At 49.0% G+C, this 17,732-nt stretch overlaps 1 protein-coding gene across 2 annotated transcripts in view; it reads left to right on the top strand.

Moving 5' to 3' along the window:
* OSCP1 (organic solute carrier partner 1) overlaps positions 1–17,732 on the top strand; it is a 35,231-nt gene that overhangs the window by 1,085 nt on the left and 16,414 nt on the right. For both annotated transcript variants that reach the window (XM_062193264.1, XM_062193263.1), the window contains exon 2: positions 12,905–13,059. In XM_062193264.1, the coding sequence (XP_062049248.1) occupies positions 12,905–13,059 (155 nt within the window). The remainder of the gene's footprint in view (positions 1–12,904; positions 13,060–17,732) is intronic.

Here is a 17,732-nt window from a genome sequence, read left to right as displayed (position 1 = left end):
CTCCCTGATTAAAACCCTTTGTCAGCGTTGCGCTGCTGTCTGGATCCAGGCCGAGTCCTTGCACGAGACATTCTAGGGCCCTGCCTGATCTGATCTCGGACCACCTCTGCAGTCTGCTCTCCCTCCTCTGCCTCCCTCCGCCTTTGTATCCTAATACTACCAATCCAGATGTGCACTCATGTTTCCACTCCAGTAATCCCCATCCCCCAGTCCTTCCCCTTCCATCCTACATACTGTTTAATCTCTATCAGGAGCTGCCCCATGTGGTCTGGGTCTGCCCAAACTCTGCCCATACTCTGGCAGCACCCTGTGTTCCCATAGCACCCACGTCTGCTTTCCTCCTCACTGGCCCTGTTACACTGAAATGATCCGTGTGTCTGTCTGTCTATCTGTCTCCCCCTCTTGATTGTCTCATTTATCTTTTTTTTTTTAAGATTTATTTATTTATTTGAAAGTCAGAGTTGCACAGAGAGAGAAGGAGAGGCAGAGAGAGAGAGGTCTTTCATCCACTGGTTCACTCCCCAGTTGGCCTCAGTGGTCAGAGCTGTGCCAATCTGAAGCCAGAAGCCAGGAGCTTCTTCCGGGTTTCCCACATGGGTGCAGGGGCCCAAGGACTTGGGCCATTTGTACTGCTTTCCCAGGCCATAGCAGAGAGCTGGATCGGAAGTGGAGCAGCCGGGACTCGAACCGGCACCCATATTGCGATGCCGGCACTGCAGGCTGCGGCTTTACCCACTACGCCACAGTGCCGGCCCCTCATTCATCTTTGAAGCCCAGCACCCAGTCTAATGCCTTGGCCAGGGTAAACCAGCGAATCAGTACATGTTGTTAAACTGATTATCTAAATCAGTGGTTTGATACAGAGTTAACCGTTTCTTCCTCAGGAGGGTTCTGCTGTCCTTGGTACCTAGGTGATGGGATTTCACTGGAGCTAATGGCACCAGTGAGGCGGCAGGCCCTGGTTCTCAGAGGGTAGTCTGCACCTGGGAAGACAATATAAATTAGCAATTAAGAGCATACTTTCTGGAGTCCCAATTGCAGCTTTGCCACCTGACTAGCTTCGTGACCTTGGGGTGTCGCCTCTGTAAGCCTGCTGCTTTCTGTACTGGATCTCACGTGGTTAGCACTGGTGATAGATGTTCTCCTTCAAGATCAGGGCCAGCTCTGAAAGCTGGACTCCCTCTTCCTCTGCATCTGAGAAATTGGACTGCAAGCACTTGCAGCCACATCTAGCAGTTCTCACTCACACGCCCATGCAGTCCACGAGGTTCGGGTGCGTGTCAGACACATGCGAGGCGCTGAGCGGCGTCCGATCCAACGCCTCTGCACGTGCTCTGGGGCCAAGTCCAGGAAGGAATTCTGATCTTCCTAATGACAGCAGCAATAAAGCAATTTCCAAATGAAGCACTTACATGCACTGTCTCCCCGTCAGCACCTTAGTCCCCACAGCCACCCCATCACTAGGTAATGTCACCATACCTGGTTTACAGAAGGGGAAGCTAAGGGTAAGTTGCCCTGAGCTACATAGGATTTGAACCCAGGGCAGCCGGCTCCAGAGGTCATCCTCGTAGCCGGGATGCCCTTAGCCGCTGCACGGTGCTGCCATGCCTGAGAGGACTAGCCCACGTCTCTGCGGTGGTAGTCAGATATGTCAGCAGGAAACGGGGTGCAGTCGAATATATCCAGCACACCCAGTGACTTCATAAAGGAGGTGGCAGGAAGTAGTTGGCCAAGGGAGACTGGTAGAAGAGGGTAAGAAAGCGGGAGAGGGAGCAGTGGCTCTGGAGAACTGAACACGCATCTGTCCCACTTTGGGAGTTGGCGTGGCTGTTGGAGCCGGGGTGCCAGATTCCTGTACACAGAGGCCAGTAAAACACCAGACACAGTAAAGCAGTCCTTGAGAAGCTTTGATGGAAAGCACGGTGCTTCTGGATGTTTCCATTGTCTTACACACTAATTGGTCTCCTGGAGGCCACGCGTGTTCCCATGAGAGCAATGCCGATGTTGCAGTCCCCCCCACCACCACCACACACACACACACATGCGCAGTGCAGCCCCTAGGTCGGCATTCAACAGAAAGGAAGTGCTGGCTTCTCCATGGGGCAATGTCTGACTGTTGCATAGTGACTGTCGTCCCACATTTTAAGCAATAGCAAGAATAATAAAAGCTACTTTGTTTCACCCCGTCCTCTTTTTAATTTTTAAAGAACTCTTTTTTTTTTAGATTTATTTATTTTATTTGAAAGGCAGAGTTACAGAAAGAGAGAAGGAAAGACAGAGAGAGAGAGAGATCTTCCAAACACTGGTTTACTCACCCAAATAGCCACTGAGGCTGGGGCTGGGCCAGGCCAAAGCCGGGAGCCAGGAGCTTCTTCTGGGTCTCCCACGGGGGTGCAGGGGTCCTTGTACTTGGGCCATCTTTTGCTGCTTTTCCCAGGCCATTAGCTGGGTTGGAAGTGGAGCAGCCAGGACTTGAACTGGTGCCTGAATGGGATGCCATACCACAACGCCAGCCCCAATTCTTGCCCTCTTAAAAATGCTCATAAATAAGACCCCATTACATTTCCTTTACGTTCCTCATTTTAAGGCAGGGAAACAGGCATGGGGTGTGAAGTGATTTTTGCAAAACACACAGATGTCAGAATAGTACCAAGTGACCAAAAGGCCGTGAGGTTCTGTGTATATTTTTCAAGTTTCAGTTCTACAGCCAGCTCTGGACAACCTTGGGCCCGCCACCCCACACAAAAAATATGACAAAAGTGGAGTTGTCACAAGCAAAATGGGGTGTGGCTTACCTTGCCTGGATCCTCAGGAGGACGGGGCAGGAGCACACAGCACCACAGAGACCTCTGCTGGCCCACAAGGTCTCAGCTCCCCTGGGCACGCGTTTACCAGGGCCATCTTCACGGTCCCTCTCGGCTCCACTGCTCCCAGTCAGTCAAGAGGGTCACACCCCCGCCTCCCTGAATTCCCCCTCCCTCACTCGCAGCCTCTCCGGAGACAGCCCACCTGTTACACAAATGCCACAGAAAAAAACAGCGTGGGGACAGTGTCACCAAGGCACCAGAGTCTGGTTTTTGGAGGGCGGAGTTTTGTTTGTTTTTTAAGATTTATTCATTTATTTGAAAGGCAGAGCTACAGGGAGGCAGAAGGAGAGAGAGAGAGAGGTATTCCATCTGTTGGTTCACTCCTAGATGCCGCAGTGGCCGCAGCTACGCCGATCCAAAACCAGGAGCCAGGAGCTTCCTCCAGGTCTCACACGTGGATGCAGGGGCCCAAGGACCTGAGCCATCCTCCACTGCCCTTCCAGGCCACAGCAGAGAGCTGGATCAGAAGCGGAGCAGCTGGGATCTGAACCAGCGCCCACATGGGATGCCAGCACTGCAGGCAGTGGCCTTACCCACTATGCCACAGCACCAGTCTCCAGTCAATCAAGAGTCTGATTTAAGAAGACAGGATTGGGGCCAGTGCTGTGGCTTAGCAGGTAAAGCTGCCGTCTGCAGTGCCAGCATCCCATATGGGCGCCCGTTCGAGTCCTGGCTGCTCCTCTTCCAATTCGGCTCCCTGCTGTAGCCTAGGAAAGCAGTAGAAGATGGCCCAGGTCCTTGGGCCCCTGCAACTGCATGGGAGACCTGGAAGAAGCTCCTGGCTCCTGGCTTCAGATTGGTGAAGCTCCTGCCATTGTGGCCATCTGGGGAGTGAACCAATGGATGGAAGACCTCTCTCTCTGTCTCTCTCCTTCTGCCTTTCTGTAACTGTCTTTCAAATAAATAAATAAATCTTAAAAAAAAAAAAAAAAGAAGACAGGATTCTTTTTTTTTTTTTTTTTTTTTTTTTTTGGACAGGCAGAATTAGACAAGTGAGAGAGACAAAGTTATAGACAGTGAGAGAGAGACAGAGAGAAAGGTCTTCCTTCCATTGTTTCCCTCCCCTATTGGCCGCCACTGCACCAATCGGAAGCCAGGAGCCAGGTGCTTCCTCCTGGTCTCCCATGCAGGTGCAGGGCCAAGCACTTGGGCCATCCTCCACTGCCCTCCCGGGCCACAGCAGAGAGCTGGACTGGAAGAGGGGCAACCGGAACTAGAACCCGGGGTGTGGGCACCGCAGGCGGAGGATTAGCCAAGTGAGCCATGGCGCCGGCCAGAAGACAGGATTCTTAATGCTGCTTTCCCAGTGTTTTCTCTCCCGGGAGCCTGACTCTTGGGAGATAAAAATGGTGGATTTCCCCACAGGAGTTGACCTGGCATTGAAACCCGCTTTGCAGAGTGTGAGCGCACGGCGCCGCTGTGCTCTCAGACTGGCAGCTCCAGACTCGCTGGCGTTGTGAGTTACAAGTTATGCTGGCGTGGGAAAGGCATGTGTGTGCTCTGATTAGAACCTCAGAAATCACCCAGGAAGCCATCTAGTGCCAGTGTTTCCACAAGAGACCATTAGTTACTAAGTGTTTTGCAATGTGAGTGTATGTGGAATCTGTTTCTCTGGATGCAGTTTTTCTAGGTTGAGATCTCCCCCAAAAATTAAGGAAAGGAAAAAAAAAAAAAAAAACCCTCATCTTTGATTCTCAGTGAGTGTCCAGTGAACTTCAGCAGAGAGAGCGCAACGGAAAGAAGCCAGCTACATAGTTGATGTCCATGAGCCCACCTTTGTCACGACAGCTCCCTGAGGCAGCTCTAGCTGGACTCCCATTTTACAGATGGAGACACTGAGATGGGACGAGTTGCTGGGAGTTCATATAGCTAGTAAGTAGTAGACCCATCTCAGCCCTGACGGGTCCTGATTCTCGCAGATCTCTCTAGCCAAGTACGCGTTCCCTAATTTGCTCTCTTGGTATCTCCCTGACTACCTCCGCCTGCAGGATGGAGAAACAAACATTGACGTATCTCCCTTTTAACTCACATTTCAGGTTTTCTAATTTGATGAGTTCCATCTGTACTCTAGAAAGGGAACTCTTGCATTAATAAAAAATAAATAAATAAATCAGACTACACACGAAGAAACTCCATTCTCTACCTGTCCCTGGAAGTACTCTACCTCATGGAGGGTGGTGGCTTGGTTTCTTTTTTCAACTTGATATGTTATATATTATTTTTTGAGATAACATTTTTTTTCAGAATCTCTTATTGCAAAGTAGTATTACCTTTTAAGCAAATATTTAGTTATCCATTCTCTGGGGTTGTTTTTGCTTTTTGGCTATGGAGATAACATATTTTTAATTTACATTATAGTCAAAGACTCAGTGGTACTACTAGGTAAAGAGGTCAGCAAATAAAAAGTAAAAAGATGATAGTCCAACAGGACAATAGGCAAGGGCTATACACAGTAATCAAGTGAGAAATCGTTCAACTTCACTCATATAAAGCAAATTTTAAAATAGTCATCAAATCATGGAAAGTAAACTATGTATAATGTAGTTTTATTATATTCCTAACATTTTAAATTTATTGCTTATAAATTGATATAATATTTGAATTTATATTCCTAATAATTTGAATCTGTTGCTGATAAATTGGTATAGCTATATGGTTTATACATGTCTATGCACTAGTATATTAATTAGAAGACCACAGAAAATGCCGGCAAGTTGGCTGATGTTATTTGACTTTTTACTATAAATGCCATTATAGAAGACATTATTTGTTATGTTAATAAAAAATGCAAGTAAAACATGGCTTATACCTCAACGTGTAAGGTGTGCAAGACAAATATCCTTTTGAAATATAAATGGCATTATTTGCTTATGGCAATAGCATTATTAATGATGAAAACTGATCAACCTTTATAGTGATTTAAAATGTAACAGGATCCCAGTGATAGTTTTTTTTTTTTTTTTTTTTTTTTTTGACAGGCAGAGTGGATAGTGAGAGAGAGACAGACAGAGACAAAGGTCTTCCTTTGCCGTTGGTTCACCCTCCAGTGGCTGCCGCGGCCAGCACACTGCACTGATCCGGCCAGGTACTTCTCCTGGTATCCCATGGGGTGCAGGGCCCAAGCACTTGGGCCATCCTCCACTGCCTTCCCGGGCCATAGCAGAGAGCTGGCCTGGAAGAGGGGCAACCGGGATAGAATCCGGCGCCCCAACCGGGACTAGAACCCGGTGCCGCAAGGCAGAGGATTAGCCTGTTGAGCCACGGCGCCGGCCTGATAGTTCTTTCCTATTTTGAATGTTAGTTTGGAACCTTGATTAACTGGCAAACATTCCATCATTGTCATAATTTAAAATAATTCAGATTTTAAAATTAGCCCACAGGATTTTTAAACATGGTTTGATATTCTGACAATTTTATTTATCTGTTTAATCTGTTTTGGGAGAAATAAGTGAGGAATTGTAAAGTTTGGGGATTTACCTCTTAAGAATTGTGAAAATAAACTTTTATAATGCTGATGTGAAAGTAAAAAAAAAAAAATCATTAGAACTATAGTGGTATACAGTTCCTGTCAATTTATTTGACAAAGATTTAAAGCAAAGCTTAACGAAACACTACATTCACAGTGAAACTGATAGACACAGACTTCTCTTTTTTTGAGCTTTTGGTTTTTTTTTTATTTTTCCTCCCACATACGAGGGAGAACATGCAATATTTGTCTGTGTCTGGCTTCTTTCACGCACCAGATGTCCTCCAGAGGCTGGTGTTTTAAAGCCTACTTTGACATGTATTCTTGTTGGAGAGTCTTATTTGAATGACGTATATTCTTGCAGCGTTGGAGAGTGCCATGGTTTGAATATTAGAGTGTCCCCCACAGAGTCTTCCATGACCGGCTCCTAGATTAAGGTTAGAGACTTAATCCCGTTGTAACGTCTGAAAGCGAGGTTTTTGGGAAGTGATTGGATGGGATTAAATTGCTGGGGTACACCCCCCACGAGCAAACCCTGGCTGCTGTATGCAGAGAGACCAACGGCCAGGAGGACGAGTGCTCCCCTCTACACATGTCCATTCTGCCATCAGCACCCTGCTCAGACTCCAGACCAGGGCTGCCCGATCTCTGTGAACTTCCACGGCCGCGAGCCACAATAAGCCTGCTTCCTTCAAGGCAAAGTGACGACAAGCTGACCAGTGCAAAGTGTGCAACTCCCAGAGCCCTCTCGGGGCCACTAGTCCTCCTGCGTTTCTTCTCTGCCTGAGCTGCCCTGGAGAGGCTGTCCCCTTTCTGGGGCCTTTTTGGAACCTGTTTCTTATCTGTCATCCTTCGTGAAGTCTCAGATGGAAGGCAGAGTGTTCACATTAGACGTTAAATGCGAGGATGCGAAAATAATGTTTCATAGACCAGAGCCCTAGGACTGGGATTGGTAAAGCCTCCTTGGAAGTAATGTTCTTGCCTCATGAACCGGTGTTTTCTTTTTATATGCTTCGTGTAGATGAATGGACAGAGGTGGACAGAAAACGAGGTATGCTATCTCTGGGCTGCATGTATGTAGTCTGCATCTGTAGGGTCCCTCAGTCCTTTATCAGTGGGCTTACAGTGGGACCAAGCTAAGTATCTCTAAGTAAAAGAACAGGCCTGAGTTTCGCTTTAGCTGAGATGTTGGTTGTGCATTTGAATCCTTTGCACAAAGCGAATGACCACATGGTGCCAGGAGCAAACCAAGCAGACGCTGGCTAAAGGGCCGCGTTGTGTACCTGAGGGGGTGCTTCTCCCTTTTTTCAGTGTCAACCTTTGCAGGGGCCACTGGGGCAGCAGCCACACTTCTGGTAGTCTGTCCTGTCTGGTAGTTCTTAAAACAATTTCGTCGTATCCCGTGACCAAAGAGCTGTCCTTTAGCATGAGCGACCCTCCCTTAGCGCACAGAGATCTCGGTTGGGCAGCCGAGAAAGACGGAAGCATGTGACTGCATGGCCGCAGGACCGTGGGCAGGAGGCATGTGCCACGCGTGCAGTACGGCCTTCTCACGCTCAGCGCTCAGTGTCCGCTTCACCTGCAGCTGCCAGCACACCTGCACAAGTTGCCAGCTCCTCGCAGTGAAACCTCAGCCTTCCTCAGCCTTTCTAGATCGCAGACACCTGGACAACTGGGCGCACTGATGCCTGGCCCCAGCCGTCCTTCCCGCATTTTAAATGCTGTCCCCTCACCAGGAGATAGCGCGTGTGATATTGAGGAGCACAAGCATTAGAATCAAACAGGCCCCGTTCTGTTCTCAACTCCACCACCAGTTTAATAATACTCAGTTTTAGAATGAGGATATTTCAGAATTGTCTTGGAAGGTTTTTTTCAATCATGTATTTATTTGAAAGAGAGACAGACGAAGAGATCTTCCATCTCCTGGTTTACTCCCCAAATGCCCACAGCAGCCAGGGCTGTGCCAGTCTAAAGCCAGGGGTCCCAGAACTCCGTCTGAGTCTCCTACGTGGGTGGCAGGGACCTATCTGAGCCATCACCTGCAGCAGCCTCCCAGGGTGGACATCAACAGTGGAGCTGGAACTTGGACCCAGGTGCTCCAATATGGTAGGAGAGGTCCCAAGCAGCATCTTGAACCGCTGCACCAGACACCCACCTCACCTTGGGGTTTAAATGAAATGATGCATATAAAGTTCTAGGCCCAGTGCCTAGGACATGGGAGCCGATAACTATCCAGTGGGGTTTCCTGGCTTCTGTCTTTTAGCTTTGGCTCCAAATCGCATATTCCTGTTCCCATAAACGAGGGTATTTAGAGCAGAGGTAATTGGGAAGAACTTGATTGCTTTCATCAAGATAATTATTTCATCAGACCAGGCTCAAAGAAAAGTCCTTATTTGAGTGCTTAATATGCTCTTGTATTTTGCAACCACCTTTTGACACTTCTCTTGAGCAATTTTTGGCTTACCCCTTGATGCACGGCAGAATTTTGGATGTGAAGTGTGGATTTTGAGGACTTTTCATAGACCTAATTGGATCACTAGAATTTATTTCAACTTAAGTGTGCAGAGATAACGAGCAGAAAGTGACTTCATAACCTGAACCCGAGACTGGCAGCCCGATGTGCGGAGAGCCCAGGTCCCAGTCCTCCTGAGGCACCTGCGAAAAATCCATCCCTCCTCTGCCTCCGCCTCTTCTGATGAAATCTGGCTCCTCGGATCTTCCTGCCTCGTTCAACGAACACAGCGCCCATCCGAGTGCCAACAAGTAACACCCAAGAGCGGGTGTTTAGCCTAGCACATAAGGCACCCATGTCCCGTAGCCGAGTGCCTGGGTTCACTCCTGGCTCAGTTCCCGACTGCAGCTTCCTGCCAGTGCAGGCCAAGAAAGCAGCAGTGATGGCTCAGAGTAACTCAGTTTCTGCCACCGATGTGAGAGTCCTGGCTTGAGTTCCTGACTCCCAGCTTCAGTCCTGGCCCCGCCCCAGCCGCTGTGGGCATTTGGGGATCGAACCAGTAGATGGGCGTGCTCTGGCTCACTCTCAAATAAAAAAAAAAATTTTTTAATTAAATAACTCTAAGACAGACTAAAGGGTGTGATGAAAACGATTTCCCAGGCTCTCTTTAAATACCATGTGGCTGCTTTTCTAGGGCAAGGAGAACATCCCCCTCCTCTTTGCGCTTGGGTTGTTTAGCTCAGAGTCTGGTTCGTAAGTAGGTCTGCCTCAGCCACGTGCTAAGCGAAGCAGATTGTAAGAAGAAAAGCATCAGCGCGTGCCTTCATACTCTGTCCCAGGAAGGAAGTGAGGGGTGCGTCCCTGCGTGGCAGGACCCAACCAGAAAACCACCATTTTCTCTTTGGGGGCACCTGCTGTCCTTTCTTCCCAACAGGTGAACTCTGCAGGCATTCTCGCACAGGGAGCCATGGTGACCTATGTATGCCGTATGTATGTGGCTTCTTCGCTCCCCAGAGGAGAGCTGTGTTTTCCTTTTCACTTTGCCCAGAGGAGCTAACCATCACCTTGGGGCTTTCTTTCTTTCAAAACAGATCTCTCTGGGCCCAGGCTGTTTTCCTAGATGCCACTAAAAGCTTGAAGACACTTGAGAACTGCTCAGCACACAGGTGAAGGGTAGCTCTCAGTAGCATTAACCCAGGGGAAGCTACCGCCTGCAGCTCTGGCCACCCATATGAATGCTGGTTCAAGTGGCATTACCCTAGTCAGTGCTGATGGGTGTCTAACTAGAACTTTCCCCTTTGGTCCTCCTCCCAGGCCTACAGAAATCTGTGGGACAGTCTTCATGCTGTCTTCTGAGGAGTTGCATGTGGCTTTTCAGTTGTACCTCTTCCCTGGTAAATTCTGCGTTTCACGCAGGCTGTGGTAAGAAAACAGTGAGAAAAGCCAGGTTCCTGCAGGTCCTTTTTTGGTGGAAGGCTAAGGGCAGGCATGAGGCAGTGGCAGAGTTTGTGCCTGCAGAGTGTCCACTCTGGGCAATGGCGGGGCACATGCGCAGGGCATGCTGTGATGGGTTGAAGTCGTCCTTTGTGAGGGACGCCCTGTTAGGGAATGGATTTGATGGAGTCTAGGGAAAAGTCCAAAGGGCAAGTGTGAGGTTTTTTTTTTTTTTTTTTTTTTTTTTAATTATTTAAATGGCAGACAGACAAAAGAGAGGTCTTCCATGCACTGGTTCACTCCCCCAAGTAGCCGAAACAGCCAAAGCCAAAGCCAGGAGCCTGAAACTCAGTCTGCATCTCCCACATGGGTAGCAGGGACCCAAGTCCTGGAGCCATCACCTGCTGCCTCCTAGGGCGCACATTGGCAAGAAGCTAGAATAGAAGCAGAGCCAGGGCCTCAAACAGTTCTATGAGGACTTTTGTGTCAGTGTCAGGGAAAGAATGTGTCCCTTCCCCCCTCTGTCCATAGTCCTTCCATTTAAGATTTAGGTACCACCAAAAATCAAACCTCGGCTCCACCTTCCCCCATCAAATGCACAGAGATGCCTTCAAACGCTGGCCTGAGCCCTCAGGGTACTGCTGTTAATTGCTCTCAGGTGGAGGAGCCTGAAATAATCAACTCACTGCTCTGCCTTTAAAGAAACAAGGCCACGGCCAATTACCTGGCACATCCTTTGTGGTTGGCAAAAGGGGTTTAAATCTTTAGTAATAGGTGCCAGCATTGTGGCGCCGCGGGTTAAGCCACTGCTTGCAACGCTGGCCCCCTACATGAGCGCCTGTTTGAATCTCAGGTGCTCCACTTCTGATTCAGCTCCCTGCTAATGCATCTGGGAAAGCAGCAAAAGGTGGCCCAAGCGCTTGGGCCCCTGCACCCACCAGAGAGACCCTGATGGAATTCCTGGCTCCTGCCTTTGGCCTGGCCCAGCTCAGCCCAGCCCTGGATATTATAGGCATTTCCAGTGTGAACTAAGAAAGATCTGTCTCTGCCTCTCTGTAACTCTGCCTTTCTGATAAACAAGGAAATCTTTAAAATAAATAAATCTTTAGTAATAATCACTCATGTTTAATAATTGATTTTGTGTAATTACTTTAAGTAACCCAGTTTTATCTCCAATTTTAATTACTGTGAATGTGTACTCTCCACATCCTTTCATCTTTATGCCAGAATAACTGCCTTAGTTAAGAATAGTCTCTATTCAACCGTACCTGTTCTATTTCTCAAACCACTTACCTAGTGATATTCTGTTGAGTGGTACAAAACATCTAAACGAACGAAGACCTAAAGTTATAGGCAACTTTGGTTTACACACACCTTTTATTCTCATGCGGTAGAGATTTTCCATTTGAACAACAGCATGAGCTATGTCATTACAGTGTGATACCAACGTGTGGATCAGACATAGAAACTACCACATTCTCAGGGGCTGGCATTGTGACATGGTGGGTTAAACCACCACCTGCTACGTGGCATCCCAACGTGGGCGCCAGATCTTGTCCCAGTTGCTTTACTTCCAATCCAGCTCTCTGCTAATGGTCTGGGGAAAGCACCTGGGCCTCTGTCACCCACGTGGAAGACCTGGAAGAAGCTCCAGGCTCCTGGCTTTGGCCTGGCCCAGCACTGGCTGTTGTGTTGTAGCCATTTGAGGAGAGAAACAGCGAATGGAAGATCGATCTCTCTCTCTCTCTCTCTCTCTCTCTCTCTCCATCTCTTCCCCCTTTAAAAAAAAAAAGAAAGAAAGAAAAAAGAAATGACTGCATTCTCAACTTGTGCTGTCTGAACAACATACACGTCTTGTGGAAACACTAGTAATGCTTGAGTCTGTAACCAGCAGGTAGGCCTGCCTGTTTTCATAAAATGTTTTTCCAGAAGAGTCAATTACCTGTGTTTAGGAAATAGATGTCAGAGTGTTTAGATTTGGTTTTTTGTTTGTTTGTTTGACAGGCAGAGTGGACAGAGAGAGAGAGACAGAGAGAAAGGTCTTCCCTTGCTGTGGGTTCACCCTACAATGGCTGCCGCGGCTGGCGCGCTGCGGCCGGCGCACCGTGCTGATCCGATGGCAGGAGCCAGGTGCTTCTCCTGGTCTCCCATGGGGTGCAGGGCCCAAGCACTTGGGCCATCCTCCACTGCACTCCCTGGCCACAGCAGAGAGCTGGCCTGGAAGAGGGGCAACCGGGACAGAATCCGGCACCCCGACCGGGACTAGAACCCGGTGTGCCGGCGCCGCTCTGCAGAGGATTAGCCTAGTGAGCCATGGCGCCGGCCTAGATTTGTTTTTTAAAAGAATGATGCTCCTTCTCATTTTAAGGAAGTAACCTTAGACTTATAGGAATCTCTTTTTAAGAAAGCAGAAATGGTTCCCTTATCATGAAGTAGGAGATCAAGTACACGGAAGCGCTTCACAGCCTCTGCAGCACAGCCCGTAGTACGTTGGCCTTCGCTGCCTTCGTTGCTGGCCCCGATGTGGTGTCTCAGGGCCCTGCCTTCTCCGAAGGGAGCTGCTCCCACCAGGCGCCCGCCTCCCTCTCTGTGTGTGCCTGGCTCGTCCCTGCACCTGCAGCGAGCATCTGTGAATGAAGCTTCCTGCAGCGCCTTGCTCAGCCGGCTCCTCTCCTGTCCCCACAGTTTTGAATGACATCATCTCCACCATGTTCAACAGAAAGTTTATGGAGGAATTGTTCAAGCCCCAGGAGCTCTACTCCAAGAAGGCCCTGAGGACCGTCTACGACCGCCTGGCTCACGCCTCCATCATGAGACTGAACCAGGCCAGCATGGATAAGGTGAGGAGCAAAACCGCTGCCTGTCACGTGGGCTGCCTTCCTGTGCCTTCCATGGATGACCACGGACTGGGGTCAGGTGAGATGATGAGCGTGAGGGTCCCACAAGACACAGGGCCTGGTAAATATTGGTGGTTGTTGTTGAGTTTCAGACCTCAGAGGTCACGCACACCAAGTCTTCTGCCCCAGGAGAATGCTGGTCTTCATGCCTGTATTTATCAGCCCCCAGGGACACAGGAGAAACACTCAACCCTGAGAGCTCAAACTCGGCCTGTCTTCACAAATCTCAAGTCTACAGTGAAGAAATGGTTTTCTTTTAAGAAAATTCAAAACCACTCAGTCTTTTCTTGTAATATGAAAATATTCATTTCTTTTGGGGAAAATTATTGGTCTACTCTTATTATTTTTTAGAAGATTTATTTTATTTATTTGAAAAACAGAGTCTTAGAGAGAGGTAGAGACAGAGAGAGAGGTCTTCCATCCTCTGGTTCACTCCCCAGATGGCCGCAACAGCTGGAGCTGCGCTGATCCAAAGCCAGGAGCCAGGAGCTTCCTCCAGGTCTCCCACGCCAGCACAGGGGCCCAAGGACTTGGGCCATCTTCCACTGCTTTCCCAGGCCACAGCAGAGAGCTGGATTGGGAGTGCAGCAGCCAGGTCTCGAACTGGCACCCATATGGGATGCCAGCACCTCAGGCCAGGGCATTAACCCACTGCACCACAGTGCTGGCCCTGGCCTACTCTTATTTTTAAAACAGTAGTTCCACATAACTAAATGGCAGGAGATAGACCAGTCTTTTTTTTTTTTTTATTAAACTTTTATTTAATGAATATAAATTTCCAAAGTATAGCTTATGGGTTACAATGGCTTCCCCCCTCCCATAACTTCCCTCCCGCCCGCAACCCTCCCCTTTCCCGCTCCCTTTCCCCTTCCATTCATGTAAAGATTCATTTTCAATTCTCTTTGTATACAGAAGATCAGTTTAGTATATATTAGGTAAAGATTTCAACATTTTGCCCATATAGCAACATAAAGTGAAAAAACTACCGTTGGATTACTAATTATAGCATTAAATAGCAATGTACAGCACATTAAAGACAGAGATCCTACATAATTTTTTTTTCAAATTAATTAATTTTCTATGCCATTTCCATTTTAACACCAGGTTGTTTTTTTTTTTTCATTTCCAATTCTCTTTATATACAGAAGATCACTTCAGTATATAATTAGTAAAGACCTCATCAGTTTGTGCCCACACAGAAACACAAAGTATAAAAATACTGTTTCAGTACTAGTTATAGCATCACTTCGCTTTAGACGACACATTAGGGACAGATCCCACATGGGGTGTAAGTACACAGTGACTCCTGTTGCTGATTTAACAATTTGACACTCCTGTTCATGGCGTCAGTAATCTCCCTAGGCTCTAGTCATGAGTTGCCAGGGCTATGGAAGCCTTTAGAGTTCGCTGACTTTGATCTTATTCCGATAGGGTCATAGTCAAAGTGGAAGTTCTCTCCTCCCTTCGGAGAAGGGTACCTCCTTCTTTGATGGCCCCGTTCTTTCCACTGGGATCTCACTCACAGAGATCATTCATTTAGGTCTTTTTTTTTTTTTCCATGATATCTTGGCTTTCCATGCCTGCTATACTCTCATGGGCTCTTCAGCCAGATCTGAATGCCTTGAGGGCTGATTCTGAGGCCAGAGTGTTGTTTAGGACATCTGCCATCCTATGAGTCTGCTGTGTATCCCACTTCCCATGTTGGATCTTTCTCTCCCTTTTTGATTCTATCAGTTAGTATTAGCAGATACTTGTCTTGTTTGTGTGATCTCTTTGACTCTTAGAGCTATCAGAGCTATCAATTGTGAGCTGAAATTGATCACTTGGATAGACCAGTCTTTTAGGAGTTCAAAACAGTTTGTGTAGATAATTGCCCTCAAGGAGGCAGAGTATAACTCCCCACTCCTGAAGTGTGGGCTGCACTTGATGACTTCCTTTCAAAGAACATGGTCCAGAACAGAGCGGGGAAAAGCATTAGCTTTACACTGGAGGAATCCAGACAGACTGCCCCAGCCAGGTGGCCCCGGGGTCCCACCAGCAGTGGGGAGTCACTGTGTGCCCAGTATGATGTCATAACAGCAGCACCATGGGGTCTTCCTCCCCAGTCCAGCCATGAAAAAAACATGAGGCAAGTACCATCTGGAGGTCATGCTACAAAATACCTGATGAGTAATCAAAACCGTCAAGGTCATCAGAAACGAGGAAAGCCAGAGAAACAGTCGTGGCCAAGAGAGCCCAAAGAAACAGGACAGCTAAATAGAATTGGCACCCTGGAGGGGCTCCTGGGACAGAAACCGCGCACTGGCAGGAACTAGTGGAATCTTAATAAAGTATGGACTTCAGTTAATTCAAAGGGTGGGCATTTGGTACGGCGGTCAGGACAACTCTTTGGAATGCCCACACCCCATAAATGGAGTGCCTGGGTTCGAGTCCCAGCTCTGCTTCCCATTCCAGCTCTCTGCTAACACACCCTGGAGAGCAACAGAGGATGGATCAAGTACCTGGGCCCCTGCCACCCACGTGAGAGACCTGGTGTGAGTTCTGGGCTCCTGGCTTCAGCCTGACCCAGCCCCAGCTATTGGGGGCATTTGGGGAATAAACCAGTGGGTGGAAGATCCCTCCATCTCTGCCTTTCTCTCTGTCTCTCCAGCTTTCAAATAAATAAAAAATTTTAATTAATAACTCCTTTTTAAGTTCCTCCATTATGTGAAAATGTTTTATTTTATTTTTATTTATCTGAGAGGCAGAGAGACAGAGAGAAAACTCCCTTTCCACTGGTTCACTCCCCCACATGCCTGCCACGGCTCAGCCCTGGCCATAGCCAGGAGCCGGGAATTTCACCCAGGTCTCCCACAGGCGGGGCAGGAACCCGCTTACTTGAAGCATCACCGTTGCCTTCCAGCTCTGCATTAGCCAGAAGCTGGAGTCAGGAACCTGGTCAGGAGAGTCAAACCCAGGCACTCTGATGTGGGATGTGGTCATCTCCATCCTGGGCTAAATGGCCACCCCTCCAGGGGACCGATGGCAGGTAGACGGTATGCGGAATCAATGTGGACTTGTCACTGGCACCTGGCAGCCTCAGGGGGGCAGAATGCCTTTACCCATGCCCTCTTACCCCCTGACACTTACCTTTCGAAAGTCACTTATCTCCCTGCAACTCCACGTTCCCATCTGTAAGATGGGGATGATAACAGCTGTCTTATCAGTTATTGGAAGGATTAAGTGGAACGTGTGCCTAGGCCTGGCACATAGTAGATGTTCAGTAAATATTCACCTTCTCTCTGCTCCTTCTTCCCCCTGTCTTCAGGACGGATTAGCTTTCCACGCAGAGTTTGGAACCAGAAATCCTGGGCCTGAGCTTTAGCTTTACCAGTCACTAGCCGTGGGACCCAGTTCACTGCACACCTTGGAACTTCTGCTTCGTCTTGGCACCTGTCTTCATCCTTCATTCCCAGCGTGGCGCCATGCACACAGCAGGCACTTAATGTTTGCTAAGGATGGCGGAGACACTCAACTCTGTATCTCTAGTGTTTCACGCCCCCTGCTGCCACCACACACACACCCCCCCCCCAGTGTCCCTGCCCCCTTAGTGTTTAGCTGAGTGTCGGAGAAGCGGGATCACACGGAGGGTTCTAGTAGATCTCCTGAAGTCTGATTTCACTCTGCCACGTACGGGCAATGTGGAACCTCGTTTTCAAACTGGCTTAGCACCGACCTCGCAGGCTTCTTGTGACGATTCAACATGATCAGATGAGCTCCTGTGTATAACTGTGCCGGGCGGAAGCCTCAGTTGGTAGCGGTTTATGTTCGCAGTCCTGCCGCACACGTGTCCCCAGACCCCTCCTGTCCCTGGCCTCCCCGGACTTCTGGCCTCCGGCCGTGGCACCAGCCTCCTGCCTGACACTAGGGTGAACATGCCGCAGTCCCCCTGGGCCACCCTCGCCTTCGTCACTGAGGCTTCTCCTTCACAGCAGCACGCGCGCTCCCTTTCTCTACCCTCCGTGCCCGCCATCTATTCCAGGCCACAAGTCCAGGACACGCCAACGTTTCGTCCATTCGCACCATCAGTAGATGTTGATCACATAGCTAGCATGAGCCAGGTACCGGCTCACCTCCCTGGCTCCAGCCTGCCCTGTCTCTCACTCCTCATTGCCGGATTGACCGATCTCACTTCATCATTACTCTTCCCGGGTCAGTTTAGCCAACCCCAGCCACCCCCTAATTCCTACTGCATCCAGTCTACCTTATTTTGCCCGTCTGTCTTTTTTCTTGTGACTTTTTTGCCTGTCTTTCCAAACCCTGTGGTCCTCCAGCCTTGCCAGACTCACCCCCACTTCATTTCCCAGCACCTCCAGCGGGAGCTCTTCTGTTCCTCCCAGGAAAAGAGCCTCCATCACTCCCACCCAGTGTTCTCCTCCACTACCGTGCACATCTGGTGCCCTGCACCAGGCTGCACCCTGGGACTGCCCCAAGGTGCCTCCCAGGCCCCTTCTGCTACAGGCCTGCGTGGGCCACTTTGGTCCTCAGCAGTTTCTCCCCTTCGGTCCTCTGTACATGATCATGTCACACGCGGGGGCTGTTGGTATCTGAGTAAGTATGTCGTCATTTGCAGTTGT

The sequence above is a fragment of the Lepus europaeus genome, chromosome 5 (assembly GCF_033115175.1).
Source record: "Lepus europaeus isolate LE1 chromosome 5, mLepTim1.pri, whole genome shotgun sequence".
Lineage (NCBI taxonomy): Eukaryota > Metazoa > Chordata > Mammalia > Lagomorpha > Leporidae > Lepus > Lepus europaeus.
This window is presented reverse-complemented; position numbering and strand designations above follow the sequence as displayed.